Source organism: Chiloscyllium plagiosum, chromosome 2 (genome assembly GCF_004010195.1).
Source record: "Chiloscyllium plagiosum isolate BGI_BamShark_2017 chromosome 2, ASM401019v2, whole genome shotgun sequence".
Taxonomy (NCBI): domain Eukaryota; kingdom Metazoa; phylum Chordata; class Chondrichthyes; order Orectolobiformes; family Hemiscylliidae; genus Chiloscyllium; species Chiloscyllium plagiosum.
Window position 1 is genome coordinate 64,644,464 of NC_057711.1, and position 27,625 is coordinate 64,672,088.

Sequence of the window (27,625 nt, forward strand, 5' to 3'; positions counted from 1 at the left end):
ATAAACCAACTACAAGACACCCTTTATATAGTCATTTCCTACTTTCAAACACTCAGGTAATGGCAGGACAAGTTGGGTACATGAGAAATGATCCACTACTATCAAAAGTGATGGGCACGGTATTTGCGGCAAGATCACAGGAACAAGCCCAGAACTGAATCTAAATGTCACATTGGAAGCTGTAACTATCCATACAAGCAGGATGTCTCCTGTGGGAAATAAGGATCCTCATTCCAGCGCAGCTGAGGAAATATGTTGCTATATGAAGGTCACTGGCATTGTCAGAATGAAGGAGAAGTTGGAAGTTATTTTTGGTGATCAGGGCTCGACTCTGAAATTAAGAAGAAGGTTGGGATATGTACAGTTTGCACAAGACTTTGCAAGCTACCTCCATGAGTGCCATTGCACCCATAGGAATGGCTAGTTTGCCATGGTAAAGAATGCATATTAACAATGCTTTTTTAAAAAGGTGATTTTTTTTGTAGTGGGTGACCCACAAACTGTATAGCCTGAGGTTGCCAACATGAAGTCCGTTATCATTTGAGAAAATCATTGAAAGATTGAGGGAGATTAAGGTTTGGTTATCCATTACAGCATGTTGGTGATTAATGGTCCACAGTTTTTATCACAAGATATTTAAAGCAGAACAGACTTCAACATATCTGACCAGCTCCTTTATCACGTGGCCACTAATGGTTGGCAGAAAAGTTCGTTCAGCCAACGGAATATTCATTAAAGGTAATTTAAGCAGAAGCCAGAGCCAATTTTTATTAACACAACCCATGCAACAATTTATTAACACAACCCATGCAACAATTCAAAGTTTTCTGACATTGCTCATGGCAAAGCGTTGATTGATTTTTGACTTGTAACTGTATTTGATTTGTTGAAGCCACCCATGACAAAAGACATTATTGACAGAAAACAACAAAATATGATTTATGAACAAGAGAACAAGGCCAAATGCCACATTTTCAAAACAAGTCAAGTAGTGTTGGCAAAGAATTATATGATTAGCGACAAGTGGGTACCAGTGATCACTGAGGCACTGGACCCGTCTCCTCCACTGTACAGCTAAGAGAATCTGTAATGTGGAGAAGACATGGAAATAAACTTCCAGTGAGTAGAACAATTGTGCCTGGGACAACATTAATTAATGATCCACACAGAACTGTGCCAAATAGAGACCAGAAGCCAGAACAGCAACTGGAGCACCTGAGGCAGACAGTAACTTTGTGGAGAAAACACAATCTTGATCAAACCTCCAAACATTCTGTTGACCCAGAAAAAGACAACAACAAGTGATGTTCCTAATACACCTAAAATACCAGAGATTAAAGCCAACAAAAAGAATCAGACACCTGAAGTGTGCCTACAATCAAATGGGAATTGGTAGCCTCTGGAACATCTTACGTAGTGACTGTTGTATAAATGATTCCAATCATGTGGTATCATTATCTCACCATTCACTGTTTTGAATGGGAAGCAGTTTAGTCTAAAACTTGCTGCCTGCAGAGTGACCACCTCCTTCAATAAAATTCCTGCTTTGGCCTTCTGATCCTTCTTGAAATGTAATAGTAACCCCCAACCCCATTCCTCCTTGTTTTACTCTTCTCCTATGAGTGACTCCTGTCAATTCCCCTCATGACCTGACAGTTGTCCAATATCCTGTTTACAATTTTCATAAACCCATCATATCTCTACTGAACTGTAGTATTTATTGCTGTTGTCCATCTTGGACATTGGATGAAATGTGAGCTATTGCTGTTGGGGGCATTTAGTTCATCCAAGGCTATGTCCATCCATCATACATATGCTAAAGGACCATTTAATTTCCTTAAATTGCTCCCAAAATCTGGTATTTCCGTGATTGGGTGGAAGAGTGGTCAAGTTGTTTTTATTACTTGCATGGCCCTTGGGCTGAAAGGTGTATGTATGATCACAACCAGGGTCAAGATTACTATACCTGTCTACACCTTGCCTGTATGAGAGTTCTTCAGACACTGTCTGGGCCTTCCCTGCCTAAAGGGAAGAATATGGGGCTGTTGGTTCTAGGGTTTGCACTGGGGTGGAGACTCTAGCCCAAGTGTCAGCCATAGCTCCCGTACCGTCCATACATACAGTCAGTTCTCCTAACTTCCTCCCTTACACCACCCCAGTTTATTTCACATAAATAAGAATTGTCTTAAGGGAGAAATTGCACAATGGAAGTCCCAGCTTTATTTCAATGATGGTAGGATAGCTAAAGATGAAGCACTTATTTCTTGTTTAGAAGTTAGCTTATCTATCTCAGATTTTTCTGACTGGTACATACTAAGATAATCCTTACATAAGATAATTATTCCTTTCTCCTTCTTTCATCTGTTTCCCCATTACTCTTTATGCATGTCCTGGGTCATTGAAACATTCCCACTTCTCTCTGGTGATATTACCCACAACTTTTTTGTCTTAATTTACTGCACATTTGGCGAGTAACTTCATGCACCCCACTTTGAATCCTGATGTATCATGATGAGAGTTTAGTTTAATGTATCTTTCTTGTGGGAAACAGAACTTTCCCATTTCACTTTACAATCATTCTTAATGTCACTGGAAAATGAACCTCTCCTGTTTTGCTGTATGGCCATTTCTTAATTCACCCAGCCTATCCTGAGAACAATACAACCTCCTTGTTTACCCGAAGAATGGTGATCCTGGCCCCAAAATTTCACCCCAAAATTCCTTTCTTTGCTTCAGATCCCCAGATTGGATTAATTCTCTATCTTGAATGCTGACCTCCCTATTGAATTGTTGACAAGGTAAATATTCTCACCCATTACCTGCTGGTCAATGTTTGAACTGATAGTGATGATACACCCTTGAGGATTCCACTGACTGCAAATTGTTTGGTGCCAGGATACAAACGCTATAGGAAGGGTAGAAAGAGGGGCAAGAGAGGAAGGGGAATGGCATTTTTGATAAGGGATAGCATTACTACTATATTTAGGGAGAATATTCCTGGGTATACATCCAGGGAGGTTGTTTGGGTAGGACTGAGAAATAAGAAAGGGATAATTACCTTATAGGGATTGTATTATAGACCCTCTAATAGTCAGAGGGAAATTGAGAAACAAATTTGTAAGGAGATTTCAGTTATCTGTAAGAACAATAGGTTGGTTATGGTCGAGGATTTTAATTTTCCAAACATAGACTGGGATTGCCATAGTGTTGAGGGTTTAGATGGAGAGGAATTTGCTAAGTGTGTACAATAAAATGTTCTGATTCAATATGTGGATGTACCTACTAGAGAAGTTGCAAAAGTTGACCTACTCTTGGGAAATTAGGCAGGGCAGGTGACTGAGGTGTCAGTGGGGGAGCACTTTGGGGCCAGCGACCATAATCCTATTAGTTTTAAAATAGTGATGGGAAAGGATAGACCAGATCTAAAAGTTGAAGTTCAAAACTGGAAGATGTCTAATGTTGAAGGTATAAGGCAAGAACTTTCAAACGCTGATTGGAGGCAGATGTTTGTAGGTAAAGGGACAGCTGGAAAATTGGAAGCCTTCAGGAATGAGATAACAAGAGTCCAGAGACAGTACATTCCTGTTAGTGTGAAAGGGAAGGCTGGTAGGTGTAGGGAATGCTTGATGACTAGAGAATTTGAGGTTTTGGTCAAGAAAAAGAAGGAATCATATGTCAGGTATAGACAGTAGAGATCGAGTGTATCCTCAGAAGAGAGTAAAGGCAGGAAGGTATACTTAAGAGGGAAACCAGGAGGGCAAGAATGGGACATGAGATAGCTTTAGCAAATAGAGTTAAGGAGGTTCTAAAGGGTTTTAAAAATACATTAAGGATAAAAGGGTAACTAGAGAGAAAATAGGGCCCCTCATAGATCAGCAAGGCAGCCGCAGGAGACTTGGGAGATACTAATAGAATATTTTGCATCATTGTTTACTGTAGAAAAGGACATGGAAAACATAGAACATGAGAAAGTAGATGGTGACCTCTTGAAAAATGCCCACATCACAGAGGAGGAGATGCTGGATGTTGTGAAATGCATAAAGGTGGTAAAATCACCAGGACCTGATCAGGTATACCCTCAAACTCTGTGGGAAAAGGGGAAAGTGATTGCTGGACCTTTTGCTGAGATACTTGTATCTTTGACAGTCACAGGTGAGGTGCCAGAAGACTGGAGGTTTGCTGACATGATGCCACTGTTTAAGAAAATAAAAAGGCAGGGAACTATAGACCAGTAAGCCTGACATCAGTGGTGGGCAAGTTGTTGGAGAGAATCCTGACGGACAGGATGGACATGTATTTGGAAAGGCAAGGACTGATGAGGGATAGTCAACATGGCTTTATGCATGGGAAATAATGTCTCCCAAACTTGAGTGAGTTTTTTGAAGAAGTAACAGAGAGAATTGATGAGGGCAGAGCAGTGGACGTGATCTATATGGACTTCAGTAAGGTGCTTGACAAGGTTCCCCATGGGAGACTGGTTGGCAAGGTTAGATCACAATGAATCTGGATTAGTGGTGCTGGAAGAGCACAGCAGTTCAGACAGCATCCAAGGAGCTTCGCTGTGCTCTTCCAGCACCACTAATCCAGAATCTGGTTTCCAGCATCTGCAGTCATTGTTTTTACCTAGATCACAATGAATACAGGGAGAACTAGCCATTTGGATACAGAACTGGCTCAAAGATAGAAAATAGAGGGTGGCGGTGGAGGGTTGCTTTTCAGATTGGAGGCCTGAGATCAATGGAGTGCCACAAGGATTGGTGCTGGGTCCACTACGTTTTGTCATTTAAATATATGATTTGGATGTGAACATAGGAGATATAGTTAGTAAGTTTGCAGATGACACTAAAATTGGAGGTGCAGCAGACAGCGAAGAGGGTTACCTTAGAGTACAATGGGATCTTGATCAGATAGGCCAATGGGCTGAGAAGTGGCAGATGGAGTTTAATTTAGATAAATGCAAGTTGCTGCATCTTGGAAAAGCAAATCAGAGCAAGACTTACACACTAAATGGTAAGATCCTAGGGAGTGTTGCTGAACAAAGAGACCTTGGAGTGCAGGTTCATAGTTCTTTGAAAGTATAGTCGCACATAAATAGGATAGTGAAGAAGGCATTTGGTATGCTTTCCTTTATTGGTCAGAGTATTGAGTACAGGAGTTGGGAGGTCATGTCACAGCTGTACCAGGACATTGATTAGGCCACTTTTGGAATATTGCGTGCAATTCTTGTCGCCTTGCTATCAGAAGGATGTTGTGAAACTTGAAAAGGTTCAGAAAAGATTTACACGGATGTTGTCAGGGTTGGAGGATTTGTGCTACAGGGAGAGGCTGAATAGGCTGGGGCTGTTTTCCCTGGAGCGTCAGAGACTGAGGGGTGACCTTATAAATGTTTATAAAATCATGAGGGTCATGGATAGGATAAATAGACAAAGTCTTTTCCCTGGGGTGGTGGTGTCCAGAACTAGAGGACATAGGTTTAGGGTGAGAGGGGAAAGGTATAAAAATGACCTAAGGGACAACTTTTTCACATAGAGGGTATTGTGTGTATGGAATGAGCTGCCAGAGGACGTGATGGAGGCTGGTACAATTGCAACATTTAAAAGGCATCTGAATGGATGTATGAATAAGAAGAGTTTAGAGGGATATGGGCTAAGTGCTGGCAAATGGGATTAGATTGGGTTGGGATATCTAGTCGGCACAGACGAGTTGGACCGAAGGGTCTGATTCCTTGCTGTTCATCTCTATGACTCAGTGTATTTCGACACATGCAAGGATGGCAATCATCTCAGTTATCCAAAGAATTTTTCAAAAATACAGTTTTCAGCACGCATTTAAAATGTTCAACCTCATAGCCCTGCTATCTTAAACTTCACCTTTAGTTTCCCTGGTAACAAACCATCTCGTGAATTCTGGATTTTAAATTCACCTTCTCTCCTTAACAGCAATACTATGTCGCCTGACACTGTTCTTGTTACAAATTGGAAGAAGTTGGGCATAGCTTCAGCTCTTCTTTGTAAGTTATCATGCACTCCAATTTCAACCCCATTAGGGCTATCCCCATCATCCTTACTGAGATCAGTGGTTTGCACTGCTACCTCACAGCACAGGGACGTGGGCTTGATTGCAACCCTGGGTGGCTGCGGAGTTTGCACGTTCGCCCTGTGTCTCTCCTACAGTCCGAAGATGTGCAGGTTTGATGGGTTGGCCATGGTAAATTGTCCATAGTGTCCAGGGATATTGCAGGCTAGGTGGATTAGCCATAAGAAACGCAGAGTAATGCGGATAGGGTGGATGATAGGGGTGGACTAAATGGGCCGAATGGCCTCTATCAGCACTTGCAGGGATTCGATGATTATAGAATGCTTCACACACTATCACCGCAAGTAGCTCTCAATTCCAGAGCCAATAAGTGAATTTGAAAGCCACCAGATGTAACACTGGAATTTGAACCATATTCTCGGGGTTAGCCTGGAGCTTTAAATTGAGTCCAGCCGCATGTCCCGCTCTGACACGCTCTCCCCCTGTGGCTATGCAAAGGTGTTCGCTGGAACCAGAGATCCAAAATAGGACCTTTGACATTAAATCTTTATCCTTACAATTCGCAGCCACTTTATGGTAGAGTGAACCAATTTCTTTTCAACTGCAGTTATCTTTTCCTGTATGTGGATAACTTATTCGCCCGTTTGTTCACACAGTGCAGTCGAGTACTTTCAGAATCAGCTCCGCGCTCGGAGACAGCAGAAAGTTGTTTTTTTTAAAAAAAAGGCTGCGCTTTCTGTCATTGGTAAAAAAAAAGCAATTTTACTGGGCGTTTGTACGTAACCTCACCAAAACTATGCAGATTCCCAGTCAGATGGATGTTGCCCAGAGAGGGATCAAGTTCAGTCTTCTCTCATGACGGTATTCACTAACATGTGAAGGAAGTCAGGGGAAGGGGAAAGTGTCACAGGGACCCGGCGAGCAGAGATGGGGCCAAAGTCCAACTCTGGCTTCTACCTCAGTAAGAAGGCGGCTGTGCTTTTCGCTTTCCTCGTCTTGGCGTTGCTGGTGATTTTGACCGTCTTTGTCGGTCTTTACGCCAAGCTGAGGGCTGAGAGAACCCAAGAGGTCACCCCAGCCACCCGGGAACCCCCCAGCGAGAGCAGCTCCATGCAGCCGGGAGCTGAGCGCCTGGGACCATGGAATCACACCCGTTTACCGAGCAACCTGCAGCCCATCCACTACCAGCTGGAGCTGTGGCCAAAGCAGGTGCAACCCGGCCAGGACCATCTGTACTTTTTAATCGGCCAGGCTAATGTGACAGTAATGTGTCTAGAGGAGACCGAGGTGTTCCTGATTCACAGCCGAAACCTCAATTACTCCGGCTTGAGTCTCACTGCAGGCGCCCACTCTCCTCAGCTGGACCCTCGGCCCGTTCCCAACATACAAGAGGTCTGGCTTGAAGTTAGCCACGACTACCTGGTGATCGAACTGGATGGGAAGTTAGTGCCGGGACAGCAGTACACTCTCCAAAGCAATTACAGCGGGAAGCTGGGCGAGAAGCTGCAGGGACTCTTCATCATTCACGACCCGGAAAAGGAGCACCAAAAGTAAGTGGCAGCTTACTCCAACTTTAGAAAAACCCGCTTAAGAGTGAAATAAAATCATATTTCCGGTTCCTTCAAGTAACATTTTCGATGTTCGGCTCTTCTTGAATTAGTGCCCTTCCCCCGGGATTCCACTCTCTGTAGGAATGAAACAAAATAATCTCTGCTGCCCACAGATTGTTACATTCCCCCAATTGAAGGTACATGTGCTTCGTTTCTGGCCAATATTTGTTTCTTACAAAGTTATTGCTGTGTTTGAAGTCTCCCCCACAGACTCCTAAAATTATCCATTGGGTTGGTTATTTGATTTCTCTCAGTGTAGATTTAATATAAAAACGTATTTCGATGTACAAATTGACATTCACTGCTGTGGATTTACATGCTGAACGTTAATATAGTTCAAGTGGCTTCTTTCCAGTCTTGCACAGCCCTGTGTTAGACTTGTGATGTGCTCCTCCAGTGCCGACACCCAGCAATAACTTCCTTGCTACCCACTTACTGTATCTTTACAACAAAACTACTCATAACATATATTCACAAGCAAAAGCTGCCAGGGCGGCTGATTTCGGTCATTTCATCTTGTACCGAGGAACTGAAGTCATGTACTGACAAACAAGGGAACGTGGAAATTCTCAAGCTCTCAATCTTTGACTCCCAGCTCGCTTTCTGAAATTCGCTTTCACACAGGTTATAATAGTTACTGTGCCGTTTGGGAGTAGCTAAGAGAACAGCAAGTCAAAGTGAATCCAACTTTGATTCAGTGAACTGGATTGATGTTTCGGGACCGTGAAGAGACATCTAGAGAGGTCCTCCGATATTGCATTGAAAGAATGATGTCCCTCAGATCAACCTTCGTCCGTCTTCGACTGATTCACTGTTAGTCGTATTTTACCTTTGCATGTTTTTATTCTCCTGGTTGTTTTAGCACTTGCTAACATGCTGATACATAGTAATATTAACCAAGAAATGTATCTTGGAGAAAGTGAGGACTGCAGGCACTGGAGATCAGAGTCAAAAACTGTTGTGCTGGAAAAGCACAGCCGGTCAGGCAGTATCCGAGGAGAAGGGGGAGTCAAGGTTTCAGCATAAGCTCTTCATCAAGAATGTGGGGAGGTGGCAGCCCAAAGGGCTGAGAGATAAATGGCGAGGGGTCGGGGGTGATGCTGGGCTGAAGGTAACTGGGAATGCAAGAGGTAGATGGACTGATGGGAACGTGATAGTGGTAGGTCAGAGGGGAGGCTGGAGCAGATAAGTGGGAAGGAAGATTGACAGGTGGGATAGATCAAAAAGGCAGTGCCATGTTGGAGGGTTGATTCTGGGATAAGGTGGGGGGAGGGGAGATGAGGAAACTGGTGAAATTGACATTAATCCAGTGTGGTTGGAGGGTTCCAAGGCAGAAGATGAGGCGTTCTTCCTTCAGGTGTTAGGTGGTTAGAATTTGGCAGTGGAGGAGGCTGAGGACTTGCATGTTCTTGGTGGAGCGAGAGTAGAAGTTAAAGTGGTGGGGTTTTTGGGGGTGTGTGTCCTGGAGATGTTCTCTGAAATGTTCCACAAGTTGGCATCTTGTCTCCCCCGTGTAGAGGAGACCACATCAAGAGCAACTGAGACAGTAGATGAGGTGCTTGGAGGTGCAGGAAAACCTCTGCCAGATGTGGAAGGATCCCTGGGGCATTAGATGCAGGTGTGGGGGGAGGTGTGGGCACAGGATTTACACCTTTTGCAGTGCCAAGGGAAGATACTGGGAGTGGAAGGTGGGTTGGTGGGGGTGGGGGGGCGTGTGGACCGAACGAGGGAGTCGCGGAGGGAATAGCAGTTAGGGCTGGGGAGGGAAGAAATATCTTTGGTGCAGGGGTCTGACTGTAGTGGAATGGTGGAGGATGATGCATTGTATCCGGAGGTTGGTGGGGTGGAAGGTGCATGTAAAGGAAATGCTTAACAACAATTGGCATATGTTAACATTGCACAACTAATGAGTGTGGAGATCTTTGGGAGTAGTTGCTTTATTTCAGTATTCAGAAGAACTCTTTAAGAGGCTACTAAGCTAATGGGTAATGGTATATTGTAGATGGAAAGTATTTGGATTTTCAAAAAGATTCCAGGAGTGTGCAAATGACAGCCTTTGAAATCAAGTCTGTAACTGACTGAGCGTGATGTCAAGGAGCCTGAGCAAAATCGGACTCAATGGGAATCGGGGGAAAAATCTCTCAGAGGGTAGGAATCATAACTGGCACCTAGGAAGATGGTTGCAGTTGTTGGAGGTTAGTCATCTCAGTTCCAGGACATCTCTGCCTTAGTTCATCAAGGTAGTGTCCTAGGCCCAACCATATTCAATTGTTTCATCAATGACCTTCCCTCCATCATAAAGTCTGAAGTGAGGATGTTTACCAATGATTGCAATGGTTAGCACCATTTGTCAGTCCTCAGATACTGAAGCAGTCTGTGTTCAAATGCAACAAGACCTGGACAATGTGCAGTCTTGAGCTAACAATTGACAAGTAGCAAAAGCCATGCACTGACCATTTCCAATAAGAGACAAACCATCTACCGGACCTTGACTCTCAATGACATTAGAATCATTGAATCCCTTACAATCAACATCCTGGGTGTTACCATAGACCAGAAAGTAAACTGGACTCACTGTATAAACACAATAGTGACAACAGCAGGTCAGAGGCTAGGAATACTGCGGCGAGTAACTGATTTCCTGACTCCCCAAAACCTATCCACCATCTACAAGGCACAAGTCAGGAGTGTGATGAAATATTCCCCACTTGCCTGAATGGGTGCAGCTCCTACAACACTGAAATAGTTTGGCATCATCCAAGAAAAAGCTGTCCACCTGACTCACACGACATCCACAAACATCTACTCACTCCACTGAAGCTCAGTAGTAGCAGTGTGCACAATCCACAAGGTGCATTTCAGAAATCACCAGCCAACAATGCTCATGTCCCGTGAATGAATTTTTACAAAATCCCATGTGCAAAATATCAATTTATAGAAAAGAAGGAAGCTGGTTTTAGTATAGAAACAAAACTGTACTTCATAGGAGGGTGTCAGGTTTTGTGGAATTCTCCAGAGGTGTTCACTATCTACTTTCTTTTTCACTATTCATAATAATATGAAGTTATTACTTTTCAAACTGATTTGGAGGTGCCAGTGTTGGACTTGGGTGGACAGAGTTAAATATCACACAACACCAAGCTATGGTCTAGCAGGTTTATATGGAAGCAATGGCTTTCAGAGTGCTGCTCCTTCATCAGGTGCTAGTGGAGGTTAAGATCGTGCTCACAGAATTTATAGCCAAAGGAGTCCAGTTTCGCATCTCCATGACACTGGACTCTTTGGCTATAAATTCTGTGAGCACGATCTTAACCTCCACAAGCACCTGATGAAGGAGCAGCACTCCAAAAGCTAGTGCTTCCAAATAAACCTGTTTTACAATAACCTTGTGTTGTCTGACATTTAACTTTTTCAAATTGATGTAATATCAGTGCAACCACTTGGCTGGAGTGTGAGATTGCAAATGTAAAAAGAGATTTCCACTTGTTATGTGATAAACTTGAAAATGGATAATTGGTTTTATTATGAATGCACCTTGGAACATGAAAACATGCAGGGCTGAATCTTATTCTTTTTGGTTAACTGTCAGTTTCGTCAAGTTTAACGAGGGCTTTCTCTCTGCGCAGTCTAATAAGATCTTTGTTGTATCTCACCAAACTCATCACATTACCAACCTACCTACTTATATGGTATCCTCCTGCCTGATGTTAGCCCCATTTTACCACTGGCTATTCCCACTTATTCCCTCTTTAGATATCTGCCAAAGGACTGGCATCCCTGGTGCTTGCATCATTTTTAAAAGGAAGCTATGCACTCATACAAGTGTTGGCAATCCAGTGTTGCTCTACATCCAGACAAGTCTTAGCAATCCAGTATTGCCACTCACCAGCCACGTAATGACACACCAGCCACATTATTCACAGTGCATAGCCGACCTGATGGATATTCCATCAGACGTACAACTGTATTCTCTTATCTCAATCACTGTTTAACCACCAGGCCACACAGTTTACCTGGCCTTAGCTGCATCTCATCGAAACAACCTAAATGCCCACTTTAGATGGCATCTGTCATAGGATCATTAGAAATATGAACAGAACTAGGCCATTTGGCCCATCGAGTCTGCTCTGCCAATTGATCATGGCAATAATATTTCTCAACCCACCTTTCCTGCCTTTTCTCTGTAACCTTTTACCCTCTTACTAATCAAGAACCTATCTATCTCTGTCTTAAATATACTCAATGACTTGGCTTCCATAGCCCTCTGCGGCAATGAGTTCATTAACCATGTTCTAGCTGAAGAAATTCCTCCTCATCTCAGTTCTAAAGATCGTGCCCTCACTCTGAGGCTGTGCCCTCGGAACCTAGTCTCTCCTACTAGTGGAGGCATCATCTTCGTGACCACTCTATCCAGACCTGTCACTATTCTGTAAGTTTTAATGGAATTCCCCTCATCCTTCTAAACTTCATTGAATATAGACCCAGAATTCTCATGTGCTTCTCATATGACAAATCTTTCATCCCAGGATCATTCTTGTAAACTTCCTCTGGCCCCCTTCCAATGTCAGCAGATCCTTCCTTGGATACAGGGCCCAAAACTGCTGTTAGTAATCCAAAAGCAGTCTGATCAGAGCCTTATACAGCCTCAGTAGTATCGCCCTGTTCTTGTACTCTTGCCCTCTTGGAATGAATGTTAATATTGCATTTGCCTTCCTAACTGCCAACTGAACCTGCATGTTAACCTAAAGAGAATCCTGAACCAGGACCCCCAGTTATAAGTATTGCAGTGGCTCTACTGAATTCAGTGATAAGTTTCTTGGTTTATGTGGATCTGAATGTGAAGGGGGTTGAAGCACATCGGACACTCCCTTCTTGATATAATGTCTTGGTCAATCAGCCAGTGTGGCACCTTCATCAAGTTGGTGCACATGCTGAGGCTGATGCTGAAGGAATGATGGAGACATGGCCCACGTTACCACTTTCTGGAGGAGTGTGTGCTGCCTTTGTCACTATCTTTGTCTTGACCTCATCACATACTTCTGCTTTCCACCCCGACCCCTGATTCACTTTTCCTTCTGTTTTAAGCAATGAGCTCTCCCTTTCTCCATATAACCCCTCTTTGCACACTGCTCAAAGATCAACCCATTGATGCTCAGGCCTGTATTTGCCACAGGCCTCTGGCCGACTTTGATGAGAGGCCTCTAGACAAGTTTGATCAGACCCCTGACTGCTGAGTTTGCAACCCCCCAACTGAGGATATTCAATTCCTCCAACTGCTTGTGATGACCCTACAGGACTGACTTTTGCCCACACCTGACTGTAGTTAGAAATACTATCTGACCATAACTGGCTTGAATTGATGCCTGACCTTAACCAAGACCGTGGATTGTGTGTGAACTGTGCCAGCGACTGATGGTACTGTGATCACCTGACTGATAGTGGTCCTTCCTTGACTGGACTGAGGACTAGCTCCCTCCCACTTTTGAAAGGACTGTATGGTTGAACAAATGTGCTGCGGTGTTTGGCGTTAGATTGAAATCTCAGTGTGCTGTACAAAAAGATGTAGCCCATACATGGACAGATCCCGCCTAACAAGCAGTCTGTCAGTGTGTCTATACAAAAGAACACGTCAATATGGCAGGACTGAGCGCCTTTGGTCACCGGTTAAATCACCAACACGCTTATAGTAATGTCACGACAAAACAAGGCATAGATGCTGCGGACACACAAGGAGCTACTAAGTGAGTGAGCTCTAAGAGAACAAGTGAACAGCACTGAGATGTTGCAATCCATGAACCAGGTACCTGTCCCTGCACACAAAGTGTCCTTGCAACATCCTTTCGATGCTAATTGTCAGTACACTCTTCAATACAAGCACTTTTTAAGTGTCCTTGAAGTGAATTGGAGAAGTGCCATGAAGATCCTGAGGGGTTGGTGACCATGGAGGACGTGTGCATGTGACTTGTGTCCATGGATCATGTCCTGAGCCGCTGGTATGTGGTGATTAACTTGACGGCTCTTCATAACTAGTTGAAGTCACCGGGTAACTGCTCGGACTTTTATGTGGAGTGTTTGGTTTGCTCACTGTGGTTGGTAAGATAGCATTCACAGACAAGAAAAGTTTAAGTACGAGCTGGATGACATGGAAGGTAATAGCATCAACTGTTCTGAGCATTACTGCATACATTGGTGTAGTTTATTTATATGTGCACTAAAGAGGAGATGGTGCAATTACCATATATGTCTAGATTTGAGAATTTTAAACCTCTCCTCAAAGGAATGCCCGCACAAGATTCCAGCAATCGTGGAATTAAATCCCACTAGGCAGTTAAATATTAACAAAACAACCTGTGTAATGAATAAGGTGGTTAACACAAAAAAATCCATCTTAATAGGCAATTTTTGTTGCTTGGTGAGAATCTCACCTCAATGGCCAGAATTGAGTTAAAAGATGCAATAAGTTGCTCCCAACATCAAGGCAATCTTTGGTGGACTTCTCACATATTGCTTGCCACAGCCATGTGCTGAAAAACTTCACACATAGAAACTGATTAGAAGATGAAACAATAGAAAAAGATTTATTACTGTTTATAAAATTTCATAAAATTGACAGATGATGTTACCATGCAAAAGAAGGAGAAAGGAGTCAAAAATTCATCCTCGGTGTATCAAAGATAGTCTTGGAACAGAAGCCACTGTATGTGATTTGTTTGAGAGATTTCAATATATGTTGCTGGACTTTAATCACAGATAGGTTCATCATCATCGAATCCCTACAGTGTAGGAACAGGCCTTTTGGCCCATCCAGTTAACACTGACCCTCCTAAGAGCATCCCACACACATCCAACCTCCCACCCTATATCCCTATAACCCCGCATTTCCCATGACTAATCCACCTAGCCTGCATATCCCTGGACACAATGGGCAATTTAGCATGGCCAAACAAACTAAACTGCACTTCTTTGTACTATGGGAGGAAACCAGAGCATTAAGAGGAAACCCACACAGACATATTTATTTAGGAGCTTTCTCAATGATGGTGTTTCGTCAGAAAAGTTCACAATATAAGGTGCCAAAACATTGAAGAATCCAAGGCATCACCATCAATCTTCTTTGTCTTTGAAGGCAGGTATTCATCTTACATCTTCGACTTAACTGAGATGGACTGGATTTTACAACCTGAATACATACAGACACAAAACAATTGATCCTACTTTAATCTGATATTTTTGCTGTTGAATATAAATCCTTTGTGTTGAGCTACAAACAACAGTGAGTGAAGGTTCCGATTATGATCTTCCTTGTTTTTGCCTGTTATTGCCATATCAAAGCAATACTATACATCCAGATATACTTTCTATAATTCTGCCCATATACTGCTGAAACAAGTCTGGTTTGACAGATGGATGGAAAGATTGTCTTTGGGAGCAATATCTTGCAGATGGTGTTCTGAAGATATCTTTGTGAGAAATCATGTCTCATGAACTTGATTGAGTTTTTTGAAGAAGTAAGAAAGAGGATTGATGAGGGCAGAGCGGTGGACATGATCTACATGGACTTCAGTAAGGCGTTCGACAAGGTTCCTCATGGTAGACTGATTAGCAAGGTTGGGTCACATGGATTACAGGGAGAACTAGCTATTTGGATACAGAACTGGCTCGAAAGTAGTAGACAGAGGGTGGTGGTGGAGAGTTGCTTTATGGACTGAAGTCCTGTGATCAGTGGAGTGTCACAAGCATCAATGCTGGGTCCACTGTTTTTTGTCATTTATATAAATGATTTGGATGTGAACACCGGAGGTATAGTTTGTAAGTTTGCAGATGACACCAAAATTGGAGGTGTAGTGGACAGCAAGAAGTTTACCTCAGTGTACAATGGGATCTTGATCAGATGGGCCAATAGGCCGAGGAGTGGCAGATGAAGTGCTGCATTTAGATAAATGTGAAGTGCTGCACTTTGGAAAGGCAAATCAGGGCAGGAGATATACACATAGTGGTAAGGTCCTTGTTAAAAATCACACTACACCAGATTATAGTCCAACAGGTTTATTTAGAAGCACTAGCTTTCAGAGCGCTGCTCCTTCATCAGGTGGTTGTGGAGCAGGACCACAAGACACAGAACTTTGTCCAACCCAGTCCAACACTGGCTCCTCCACATCACGGTAAGGTCTTAGGGAGCATTGCTGAACAAAGAAACCTTGGAGTGCAGATTCGTAGTTCTTTGAGAGTGGAGTCACAGGTGGATAGGATAGTGAAGAAGGCATTTGGTATGCTTTCCTTTATTGGTGAGAGCATCGAGGAGTTGGGAGGTCATGTTGCAGTTGTACAGGATATTGACTAGACCACTTTTGGAATTTTGTGTGCCGTTGTGGTCTCTCTCCAATCAGAAGGATGTTGTGAAACTTGAAAGAGTTCTGAAAAGATTTACAGGGATGTTGTCAGGGTTAGAGAATTTGAGGTTTGGAAGAGGCTGAATAGGCTGGCGCTGTTTTCCCTGGAGCGTTGGAGGTTGAGGGGTGACCTTATAGAAGTTTATAAAATCATGAGGGGCATGGATAGGATAAATAGACAAGATCTTTTCCCTGGGTAGGAGAGTTCAGAACTAGATAGCACAGTTTAGAGTAAGAGGGAAAATTTTTAAAAGGACGAAAGGGGCAACTTTTTCACGCACAGGGTGGTGCGTGCATGGAATGAGCTGCCAGAGGAAGTGGTGGAGGCTGATGCAATTACAACATTAAAAAGGCAACTGGTTTGGTATATGAATATGAAGGGTTTAAAGGAATACGGGCCAAATGCTGGCAAATGGGACTGGATTAGTTTGGGATATCTGGTCGGCATGCACAAGTTGGACCAAAGGGTCTATTTCCGTGCTGTACATCTCTTTGACTCCATAACTCTAAGTGTACCAATCAATGTCCAATTTTGAAATCCAGCTTGAAATTGGGATTAAACTCCACTATTGTTAGAATCTTGGGTGAGAATCCATTTGAGTACAGGTTTAGATTTCTCAGATTTAAACATAAATCATAATTCTACTATCTCTTATTTAGTGTGCACATACATGAACCACACCAGTATGTGGGACAATGTTCATGATGCCATTACATCCCATCTCATCCAGCTCGCGCTTAGACTTTTATTGCCTGTGAGTAATACACATTTTGGAAAGTAGGCTTGCTAAAACTGTATCTTCTCTGAAGTGTAATATGGTATCACCTCTGAAATCTCCACTGATGTTGAATCTATCCAAGTATGACTGTTGCAAAACTTGGACAGACTTAATTTGAGTATTCTTAGTCTCAGCTGCTATCTTAGGTAACTTGGTGATCTCAGGGATAGTCAGAATGTTGAGATATGTACATGTTCGTAGTTCTGACACTGGTGCTGCACTTCTTTCTTGCAGGTAAAATGTTTGTGGGTTCCATGATGAATTTCCATTGCTGCAAGGGAAGGCAACCCATTGTATTGTTAATTTATCAGTGTCAGTTGTACTATTGACTTCCAACAATTCAGTTACATCTATTTCGGAATGCAGACTGTTAGGATATTTGCATTAGCTCTGCTGTCTTGGTTTTGAGTCTGTGTTTACAAGTTTTCTTTGGGAATGCGGCATTGCTTGATTGTGGATAAAGGTTCGAATTGCTTGACTTGGTGAATGTAACACACTGTGTGGGTACAATATGGAATGCCTGTTCACCCCTGATTGGAAATTGTTCCATTCTGGATCTCATCTCAGACGTGTCTTGCTGTGAACTTTGTGTATCAGAGTACTTTTATGCTGTTCACTGACCCACGAGTTACTGCCATTTCCGTACAGCTTCACCAGTCATCTGTTTGATTGTGTCCTGTTGTGACTTTAGGCTGTGTCTTTGGAGCCAGATTTCCTGCAGAGGTGAGTTCAGTGCTATTTTCTACTGCGTGTCTTGCATAGATCTTGAAATGCACAACATCTTTGTGGTCCGTAAACCAAACTTATCATTGGCTTACTTTTTGTGACCTATTGGTGATACTGTTAGCTGCACTGGGTGCTTTCAGCTGCTATTGTAGTCTGCACTGAATTTGTGGTTTCTGTCATCAGGTAGCAGTGAATTAATGCTGTGAATATTCTTTTTTTCCCAAGAGTTCTTTTGGAATGCTTCAATAGGTGCTGAGACAATGATCACCTCTATTATCTGCTCTGATAGTACAGTCTCTGAAAACTCACATGTGCGACTGTTGTTATGAAATCTACTATCATAGTGAGCTATTGATTTCGATAACTATTGCCGGTCAAACATCCATCCTAAGCAAAGACTTCTGAAATTGACTTTTACACATAGCTGATTTTCTAGCACTTTCCATATCCATGTAGGATCATTCTGGTCCTCTTCAGATAGAGTCATAGAGCCACAGAGATGTACAGAGCGGAAACAGACACTTCGGTTCAACTTGTCTATGCCAAATAGATATCCCAATCCAAACTACGCCCACCTGCCAGCACCTGCCCCAATCCCTCAAATTCTTCCTATTCATATACCCATCCAGATGCCTTTTAAATGTTGCAATTGTACCAGCCTCCACCACTTCCTCTGGCAGCTCATTCCATGCACATACCACCCTCTGCATGAAAAAGTTACCCCTTAGGCTTCTTTTATATCTTTCCCCTCTCACTCTAAACCTATGCTCTCTTGCTCTGGATTCCCTGAACCCAAGGAAAAGATCTTGTCATTTATCCTATCCATGCCCCTCATGATTTTTAGAATCTCTATAAGGTCACCCCTCAGCCTCCGATGACCCAGAGAACACAGCTCCAGCCTATTCAGCTCTCCCGATAGCTCAGATCCTCCAACCCTTGCAACATCTTTGTAAATCTTTTCTGAACCCTTTTCAAGTTTCACAACATCCTTCCGATAGGAAGGAGACCAGAATTGCACGCAATATTCCAACAGTGGCCTAACCAATGTCCTGTACAGCCACAACATGACCTCCCAACTCCTGTACTCAATACTCTGACAAATAAAGGAAAGCATACCAAACACCACCTTCACTATCCTATCTACCTGCGACTCCACTTTCAAGGAGCAATGAACCTGCACTCCAAGGTCCCTTTGTTCAGTAACACTCCCTAGGACCTTACCATTAAGTGTATAAGTCCTGCTAAGATTTGCTTTCCCAAAATGCAGCACCTTGCATTTATCTGAATTAAACTCCATCTGCCACTCCTCAGCCCATTGGCCCATCTGGTCCAGATCCTGTTGTAATCTGAGGTAACCCTCTTCGCTATCCACTACACCTCCAATTTTGGTGTCATTTGCAAACTTACTAACTGTACTTCTTATGCTCACATCCAAATCATTTATGTAAATGACGAAAAGTAGAGGGCCCAGCACCAATTCTTATGGCACTCCACTGCTCACAGGCCTCCAGTCTGAAAAGCAACCCTCCACTAACACTCTCTGTCTTCTACCTTTGAGCCAGTCCTGTATATAAATGGCTAGCTCTCCCTGTATGCCATGAGATTTAACCTTGTTAATCAGTCTCCCATGAGGATCCTTGTCAAACGACTTACTGAAGTCCATATAGATCACGTCCACCACACTGCCCTCATCAATCCTCTTTGTTAATTCTTCAAACAACTCAGTCAAGTTTGTGAGACATGATTTCCCATGCACAAAGCCATGTTGACTATCCCTAGTCAGTCCTTGCCTTTCCAAATCCATGTACATCCTGTCCCTCAGGATTCCATCCAACAATTTGCCCACCACCAACATCAGGTTCATCAGTCCATAGTTCCCTGGCTTGTCCTTACCACCTTTCTTAAGTAGTGGCACCACATTAATCAACCTGCAGTATTCCAGCACCTCACCTGTGACTATCGATGATAGAGGTCCAGCAATCACTTCTTCTCACAGCATTGTAGAGTACACCTGATCAGGTCCTGATGATTTATCCACTTTTATGTGGTTCATAATGTCCAGCATTTCCTCCTCTGTAATATGGACATTTTTCAAAATGTTACCATCGATTTCCCAACAGTCCATGTCCTTTTCCACAGTAAACACTGGTGCAAAGTACTCATTTAGTATCTCCCCAGTCTCCTGCAACTCCACACAAAGGCTGCCTTGCTGATCTTTGAGGGAACCTATTCTCTCCCGAGTTACTCTTTTGTCCTTAATGTATTTGTAAAAGCCCTTTAGATTCTCCTTAAATCTATTTACCAAAGCTATTTCATGTCCCCTTTTTGTCCTACTAATTTCCCCCTTAAGTATACTCCTACTGCCTTTATATTCTTATAAGGATACACTCGATCTATCCTGACTATACCTGACATATGCTTCTTTCTTTTTCTGAACCAAACCCTCAATTTCTTTAGTCATCCACCATTCCCTATACCTATCAGCCTTTCCTTTCACCCTAACAGGAATATACTGTCTCTGTACTCTCATTATCTCAACTCTGAAGGCTTCCAATTTTCCAGCTGCAAACCTGCAAACATCTGCCCCCAATCAGCTTTTGGAACGTCTTGCCTAATACCGTCAAAATTAGCCTTCCTCCAGTTTTGAACTTCAATTTTTAGATCTGGTCTATCCTGTTCCATCACTATTTTAAATCTAATAGAATTATGGTTGCTGGCCCCAAAATGCTCCCCCACTGACACCTCAGTCACCTGCCCTGCCTTATTTCCCAAGAGTAGGTCAAGTTTTGCACTTTCTCTAGTAGGTACATCCACATACTGAATCAGAAAATTGTCTTGTACACACTTAACAAATTCCTCTCCATCTAAACCCTTCACACGATAGCAGTCCCACTCTATGTTTGGAAAGTTAAAATCCCCTACCATATTCACTCTATTTTTCTTACAGATAACTGAGATCTCCTTACAAATTTGTTTCTCAATTTCCGACTCTTGATTAGGGAGTCTATAATACAATCCCAATAAGGTGATCATCCCTTTCTTATTTCTCTGTTCCACCCAAATAACTTACCTGGATGTATTTCTGGGAATATCCTCCATTGATGCAGCTATAATGTTATCCCTTATGTTCGTTACCATGTCCTGAGTTAATCTGCCTTCCCAGGTAGGCCTCCTGCATTGAAATAAATACAGTTTATTTTATCAATACTGCCTTGTCCTCTGCTTTGTCCCTGACTGCTTGACTCTTTTCTTTTCTCAACTGTACCAGTCTCAGATTGATCTCTTTTCTCACTATCTGTCCGAGTCTCACCTTCCCCCCCGCCCCCCCCCCACTCCCACACCCACCCCTCCACCTGACTAGTTTAAGTCGTCCTGAGCAGCTCTAGCAAATCTCCCTGCCAATATATTAGTCCCCTTCCTATTCAGGTGCAATCTGCCCTTCTTGTATAGGTCACTTCTACCCCAGAAGAGATTCCAATGGTCCAAAAATGTGAGTCCTTCTCCCATACACCAGCTCCTCAGCCATGCCTTCATCTGCTCTATCCTCCTATTCCGACCCTCACTAGCTCATAGCATCGAGATTAATCCAAATATTACTAGTCTCAAGGACCTCCTTTTTAAATTCCTGCCTAAATCTTTATATTCTCCCTTCAGTGTCTCATTCTTTTCCCTTCCTATGTCATTGGTTCCAATGTGTACAATGATCTCCTGCTGGGCCCTCTCCCCCTTGAGAATATTCTGCACCCTCTCTGAGACATCCTTGATCCTGGCACCAGGGAAACAACACACCATTCTGCTTTTTCGCTGCTGGCCTGAAAAACATCTGTCTGTGCCTTGTACTAGAGACCCCCAACACAATTGATCTCATGGAACCTGATGTACCCCTCATTGCATTAGAGCCAGTCTCAATACCAGAAACTTGGCTGTTTGTGCTACATTCCCCTGAGAATCTATCACCCTCTACATTTTCTAAAACAGCATACCTGTTTGAAATGGGGATAGCCACAGGAGACTCCTGCACTACATGCCTACCTGTCTTACCTTTCCTAGAGTTAACCCATCTATGTGACTGTATGTGTGACCTTTCTCCATTCCTATAACTGCCATCCATTACACCCCCCTGCTCTTGTATATTCCTCATTGCCTCTAACTGTCGCTCCATCTGACCAATTTGATCTGATAGGATTCGGTACCAACAGCATTTATTGCAGGTATAATCCTCAGTAACATGTAAACTCTCTCAAAATTCCCACATGCGACAAAAAGAGCATCACTCTACTCGAGGCCATTTTTGCTTCTTCCAAACTACAGACCCAGAAAACAGCATTGTCTTATTTCTGTACAAAACATGGCTCCAGGCTGACTTAATACTTACGGCTTATATTTTTAAGTTTAATCAAGAGACATATAGGTGGTACGGTTGCTCAGTGGTTAGCACTGCTGCCTCATAGCACCAGGATCCCAGGTTTGATTCCAGCCTCAGACGACTGTCTGTGTGGAGTTTGTGCATTCTCCCCGTGTCTGTGAACGTTTCCTCCGGGTGCTCCAGTTTCCTCCCATAGTTCAAAGATGTGCAAGTCAGGTGAATTGGCCATGCTAAATTGCCTGTAGTGTTAGGTGCATTAGTCAGAGGGAAATGGGTCTGGGTGGTTTACTCTTCGGAGAGCCGGTGTGGACTGGTTGGATCGAAGGGCCTGTTTCCATACTGGAGGGAATCTAATCTTAATCTAATGTCTCAATAAAACATATAAACAAGAAAAAAAACCTTCTCTATCACTACTGCGACTCACAGCAAGGCCACACTTAAAACTATTCACTTATCTGTTTCTGTGCCGTGACCTCTCCCAACAGGTTCCTCCAAGATCAGTGAATTTTACTATTTGTTAATTTTCCTAGACACACTCCGATGTTCAGTGATACATGAATTCAAACAGCAAAGGCAGTACCTGCGCAGGTTCACTGCTGTGTCAGTTTGTAATGTGGATTTCTTTCCCTCTCTCTCTCCTGCTCTGACCTGACCATGTGCTGCCTTTGTCTGCCCCTCTCCATTTTAAAAGTACCTTTGTTATGACTTATTTTTCCTCTAAAGTTCCAAAACAATGCAACAGCATATAAAACAGTAATTGTTGGTTCTGAAATTCGAGGGAATCACCTTCAACACCTAAAATATCACAAAAAAGGAGCAGTCTGTTACAGCCAGAAATTTTTCCCGTCCTCCATCTTGGATTACCCAGAATATTGTTTCTGTATAACCCCCCCCCCCGTTGTCAACTTCTATAAGTACTTTCAGTAACTATTTAATTGGTTTGGTAATTACATTTTCAATGCCGCATAGTTAGATAGAAGATGCACTGTCTTCCAGTTCATGCTGATAAATTTGGCAGCCTTTTATTCTAATAATGATATGCAGGATGTTTTAGTTCTCTTGTTGCTATACAGGTACTTCATATCAGTGTTCCCTATAAACATTCTTCTTCTGTGTGGATCTCCAAGGTCCATGTGCAATTGCCACTTCGAGAACTACATGTTAACACAGCAGTCTATATCGGCACTCCCCAGCCCTACACAGAATATTGGAATGGCTGTGCAGTCACACAGCTTAGAGGGAATGTTATTCCATATGTGCATTCAGCAGTAGTTCTACTCTGCTCTCAGCTTTTTTCACTCTACATTTTTGCACACTTTTCATGTGCTTTTTGATTAGATTAGATTCTCTACAGTGTGGAAACAGGCCCTTCGGCCCAACAAGTCCACACCGCCCCTCCGAAGAGAAACCCACCCAAACCCATTCCCCTACCCTATATTTACCCCTGACTAACACACCTAACACTCTGGGCAATTTAGAATGGCCAATTCACCTGACTTGCACATTTTTGGATAGTGGAAGGAAACCAGAGCACCTGGAGGAAACCCACGCAGACACGGGGAGAATGTGCAAACTCCACACAGACAGGCAGGAATCAAGCCCAGGACCCTGGTGCTGTGAGGCAGCAGTGCTAATCACTGTGCTTTCAGTACTATATTTAATGTTCCCTTTCTCTTATTGACATTCAACCTATTTTAAGGCTTGTTCTATTAACTGTGCACTGTTTCTGATTGCAGCCAGTTGTTTTCGTTTTGGTTGAAGTTAAGTGTACTTACTCTGTGTTCTGTGCAGGGATGACTCCTGCCAGTCCATTAAATTTTAAGTACAGTGGTCCTGAGTCAGCTGGCTGTCTGCACAGGTTTGTTAGGCCCAATGAAGAAATGCTTGTCCTCTTCTGTTTTCTGTACTTGTTTCCTTCTACTTTTTGTGCTGTGGGATGTTTGACTTCTGGAGTGCTTTTGTACTTTGTCTGCTGTTTCTCCTGGAAGTCTTTAAGCTCTGTCACTGCCTTCTTTGTTCTGCTATTTTTGAAAGAAGCAGACTCTTTTCGCCATCCTGTGGTGATTGTTTCTGCTACCTATGTAATATAAATGATGTACGTGGATTCTGTCGACATGAAAATGTTTGGTGGATTCATTTACAGCAGAACTGATACAGATATTAAAGAATAATCTCTCAACACATGCTTTGTCTAGGGTACTACAATACATGGCCTCTGGTCATATGATGATATCTAGGTTTTTGGCTCATACATATGTTGATCTTCTCAAAGGGGCATCGCTCCTCAAGTGATAGTATTACAACAATAGCACATTCAGCGAATTTGGAAGAGACAGTAGTTCCTCAAATTCAATTTTAGAAATTTCAAGAATCAATGTATGAAAGATGAAAAAAAATCCCATACCTGTCTCATTATCTTTTTGTTGTGTATTGCACTGATAAAGTCTCACCATGTGGACCAACAGCAGGCAACTGTCACTGACCTGACTTTATTTACGCTCTCCCAAACCACGAGGGCAATGTAACAAAATGCTTAGATCTTAATATATACTGCACCAAATTTCTTAGGGAAAATCAAATCTGAGGTATTTTTCTGTGACATAATACTTATGGAATACCTAGATAATATAGGTATAAAGAAGTTATCTGTTTTGAGGATATGAGCACAGTAATAGCAATCTGCATATGGGACTAGAAGTTAAAAGAAACTAACTTACTTTTTTTTGGTGTTATGGATAAAACTCCCAAAAAGTATATTTGATTTATTTAGAATTACTTTTTGAGTCTGAAAAATATCTGGGTCATTATTATTCATAATGTGATGAAAGGTTGTTACACTTAAGCATCCACTTACTACATCATCAATGTTACTATAGTATATACTTCAGAGGATGCTTTTTAGCAAGTAATAGACTGCTGGCAATATCTCTTTAAGTCACCATTGTCTTACCAGAACTTAGAGCTGCTCTCTCATTAGAGAGAGACAACTGGCAAGGATTTAGCCTGAGGTGAGAGGTTAAGAAGGTTAAGAAGGAGAGTCCTTCATTGTAATCTCAGCTGGTGTTGGGAATTGAACTCACACCAACTGTCCAACCAGCTGACTGAGGCAATAAATACTGGCATACCAGTGACATGCTGTGCAAGAATATAAAACAGAAGAGAGATGTTAAAGCAGATAACCAAAAGCATGGTAAAGGAGAAAGAGATGGAGAAAGATTTGTGGGGAGAACTCCAGAGTTTAGGTTCTCAGTAGCTAAAGGTACAGCTGTCCATGGTGGAGTGATTTAAATTAGGGGTATGTGCACTAGGCCAGAATTACAGGAGCACAGGTATATTGGGTAGGTATAGGACTGTAAGAAGTGCAGAAAGGGCCAAGCTCAAGGATGTCGGTGCGAATGCTAAAAACAAGAATAATACTTCCAAAAGTTAGGCATTGATTTAGCAAGAGCCAAGATAAGTCAGCAAGCAAAAGGTTGGTAGGGAAACTCAAATTGAATACGATCCAACACTAATAATGTCAACATTCTTTCTGGGCTATTGTGTGATCCATTAAATTGGAATTCATCATTTTCAGCTAAACTCAGGAGTCCAGCTAACTGAGTAATGCTATTCGTTGCCATCACTTTAACCACAATAGTGCAGTATAGCTGTGATTCTCTCCAGATGGTGAAGCTAATGTCTATCAGACATTATAGTTGCTGTTGACTGGAGATTTGTATTAATCTTTGAGGATTATTTATATTTTAAGATGCTTTATCTGCATTTACATAAGAGCATAGTATAATTTCTTTTGTTATCAGATTTCGAAAATTCTGAGAGTTTTCTAAATTTTTAAGTAATGTTTAAAAAAAAGCATGCCTATAGCAGAAAGAAGCTTGTAATAGTTTGTGTAACAAGTCAAAATAATATTACTAGGAGGCATTAATGGTGAAGAGTTGATTGGCTCAGTTGGCTATATAGCTGGTTTGTGATGCAGTGATACCAACAGCGTAGGATCAATTTCTGCACTGGCTAAGTTTCCCAGGAATGATTCTCTTTCTCTATCCCTGTCTTCAGCCGAGGCATGGTGACCCTCAGGTTAAACCATAACTAGTTGTCTCTCGCTAATGAGAGATCAGTGCTATAATCTGGTACAATTATGACAACTTTACCTTTTTCCCATATATTACATGTGCACAGCAAAAGGTGCACAGAGTATGGAGAGTGTCACAGTAAAGGGTCTGGTGGCAATTAGACATGTATATATGTGTGTGAAGGAGCAACCATTAAAAGATAATAATGCAGTTTCAAAAAGTGATTATTTAAAAATACAATAGCTTGATCATATTATTTCAATCTGCAAAAATAGGCTGGCTTTTCATTCTTTGAATGATGCTAAATAGCTACTGGGAAGGTGTTATGTAGACGAAGGTGGGGGGTGATAGTGATAGGTCGGAGTAGACGTTGGAGAGGACAGGTGGGAAAGAAGATGGAGGGCATGATAGTTCAACAGGGCAGATCTGAGTTGTGGAGTGTTGGATCTGGGATATTGTGGAGGGAGGGGTGATGAGGAAACTGGCGAAATCAACATTGATCCCATGTGGTTGGAGGGACCCAAGGTGGAAGATGAGACATTCTTGCTCCAGGCATTGGGTGGCTAGAATTTGGCGATGGAAGAAACCCAGGACTTTCAATTCCCTGGCAGAGTGGGAGTGGGAGTTGAAGTGCTCGGCCACACTTCAACTGTGTGTGTCCCAGAGATAATCTCTGAAACGTTCTGCAAGTTGGCGTCCTATTTCCCCAATATAGAGAAGATCACAGCAATGCACATAGCAGATGATGTGTGTGGAAGTGCAGGAAAACCTCTGCTGGATGTGGAAGGATCCTTTGGGGCCTTGGATGGAAGTGAGGGGGGAGGTGTGGGCACAGGTTTTATACCACTTGCGGTGGCAAAGGAAGATGCTGGAAGTGGAGGGCAGGTTGGTAGGGGACATGGACCTAACAAGGGAGTTGCAGAGGGAATAGTCTCTGTGGAATGCTGATAGGGGTGGGGAGGGAAATATATCTCTGGTGAGGTTTGTTTGTAGGTGGCGGAAATGGCGGAGGATGATGCGTTGTATCCAGAGGTTGATGGGGTGGAAGGTGCAAATTACTGCCAAGTTCTGTTTGAATTTAACCAGGCAGATTTGATTGGTCAAGGCATTGTCCTGAGGAATGAAGAAGAGAATGAACATCACCTATTTTGTTTAGTTGAAACAAGAACAATGTGTGTACATGTTCTTTCTTCCTCCAAGGCCCAGGGCTCAATGTTTTACTAATAATATATACCTGATTACATGAACAAACATTGGTCTATACATCTGGCACCACACAGGCACTGAAATTCTTACACCATGTTACTCAACTGTTTGGTAAGCAGAACATTTTCTTTCTCGTTAGAGAAAGGTGACTGGTGTGTGTTTAACCTAAGGGTCACTACAATTCAGGCAAAGGGCAAGGTTGAGAAGGCAGGACCTTCTTGGTAACCTCAGCCAATGCAGGAATTGAAATAACACTATTGGAGTCACTCTGTGTTTCAAACTCACTGTCCAGCCAATTGAGCTAACCATCATTGCGCAGCCAGCTCACACTAGCAACATAAAATATATTGTTATTGTTCAACTTTTAAGATCCCTTGCCTTTCCAGTTGTATTTAAGATAGACTAGATACTTCTCAGGGCCAAAAATAGCAACGTTAGG

General features: G+C 42.6%; 1 protein-coding gene across 2 annotated transcripts in view; it reads left to right on the forward strand.

Moving 5' to 3' along the window:
- Positions 1-6,885: 6,885 nt before the first annotated feature.
- LOC122560501 (aminopeptidase Q-like) overlaps positions 6,886-27,625 on the forward strand; it is a 157,776-nt gene continuing 137,036 nt past the window's right edge. For both annotated transcript variants that reach the window (XM_043711168.1, XM_043711175.1), the window contains exon 1: positions 6,886-7,586. In XM_043711168.1, the coding sequence (XP_043567103.1) occupies positions 6,964-7,586 (623 nt within the window). In that variant the 5' untranslated portion in view covers positions 6,886-6,963. The remainder of the gene's footprint in view (positions 7,587-27,625) is intronic.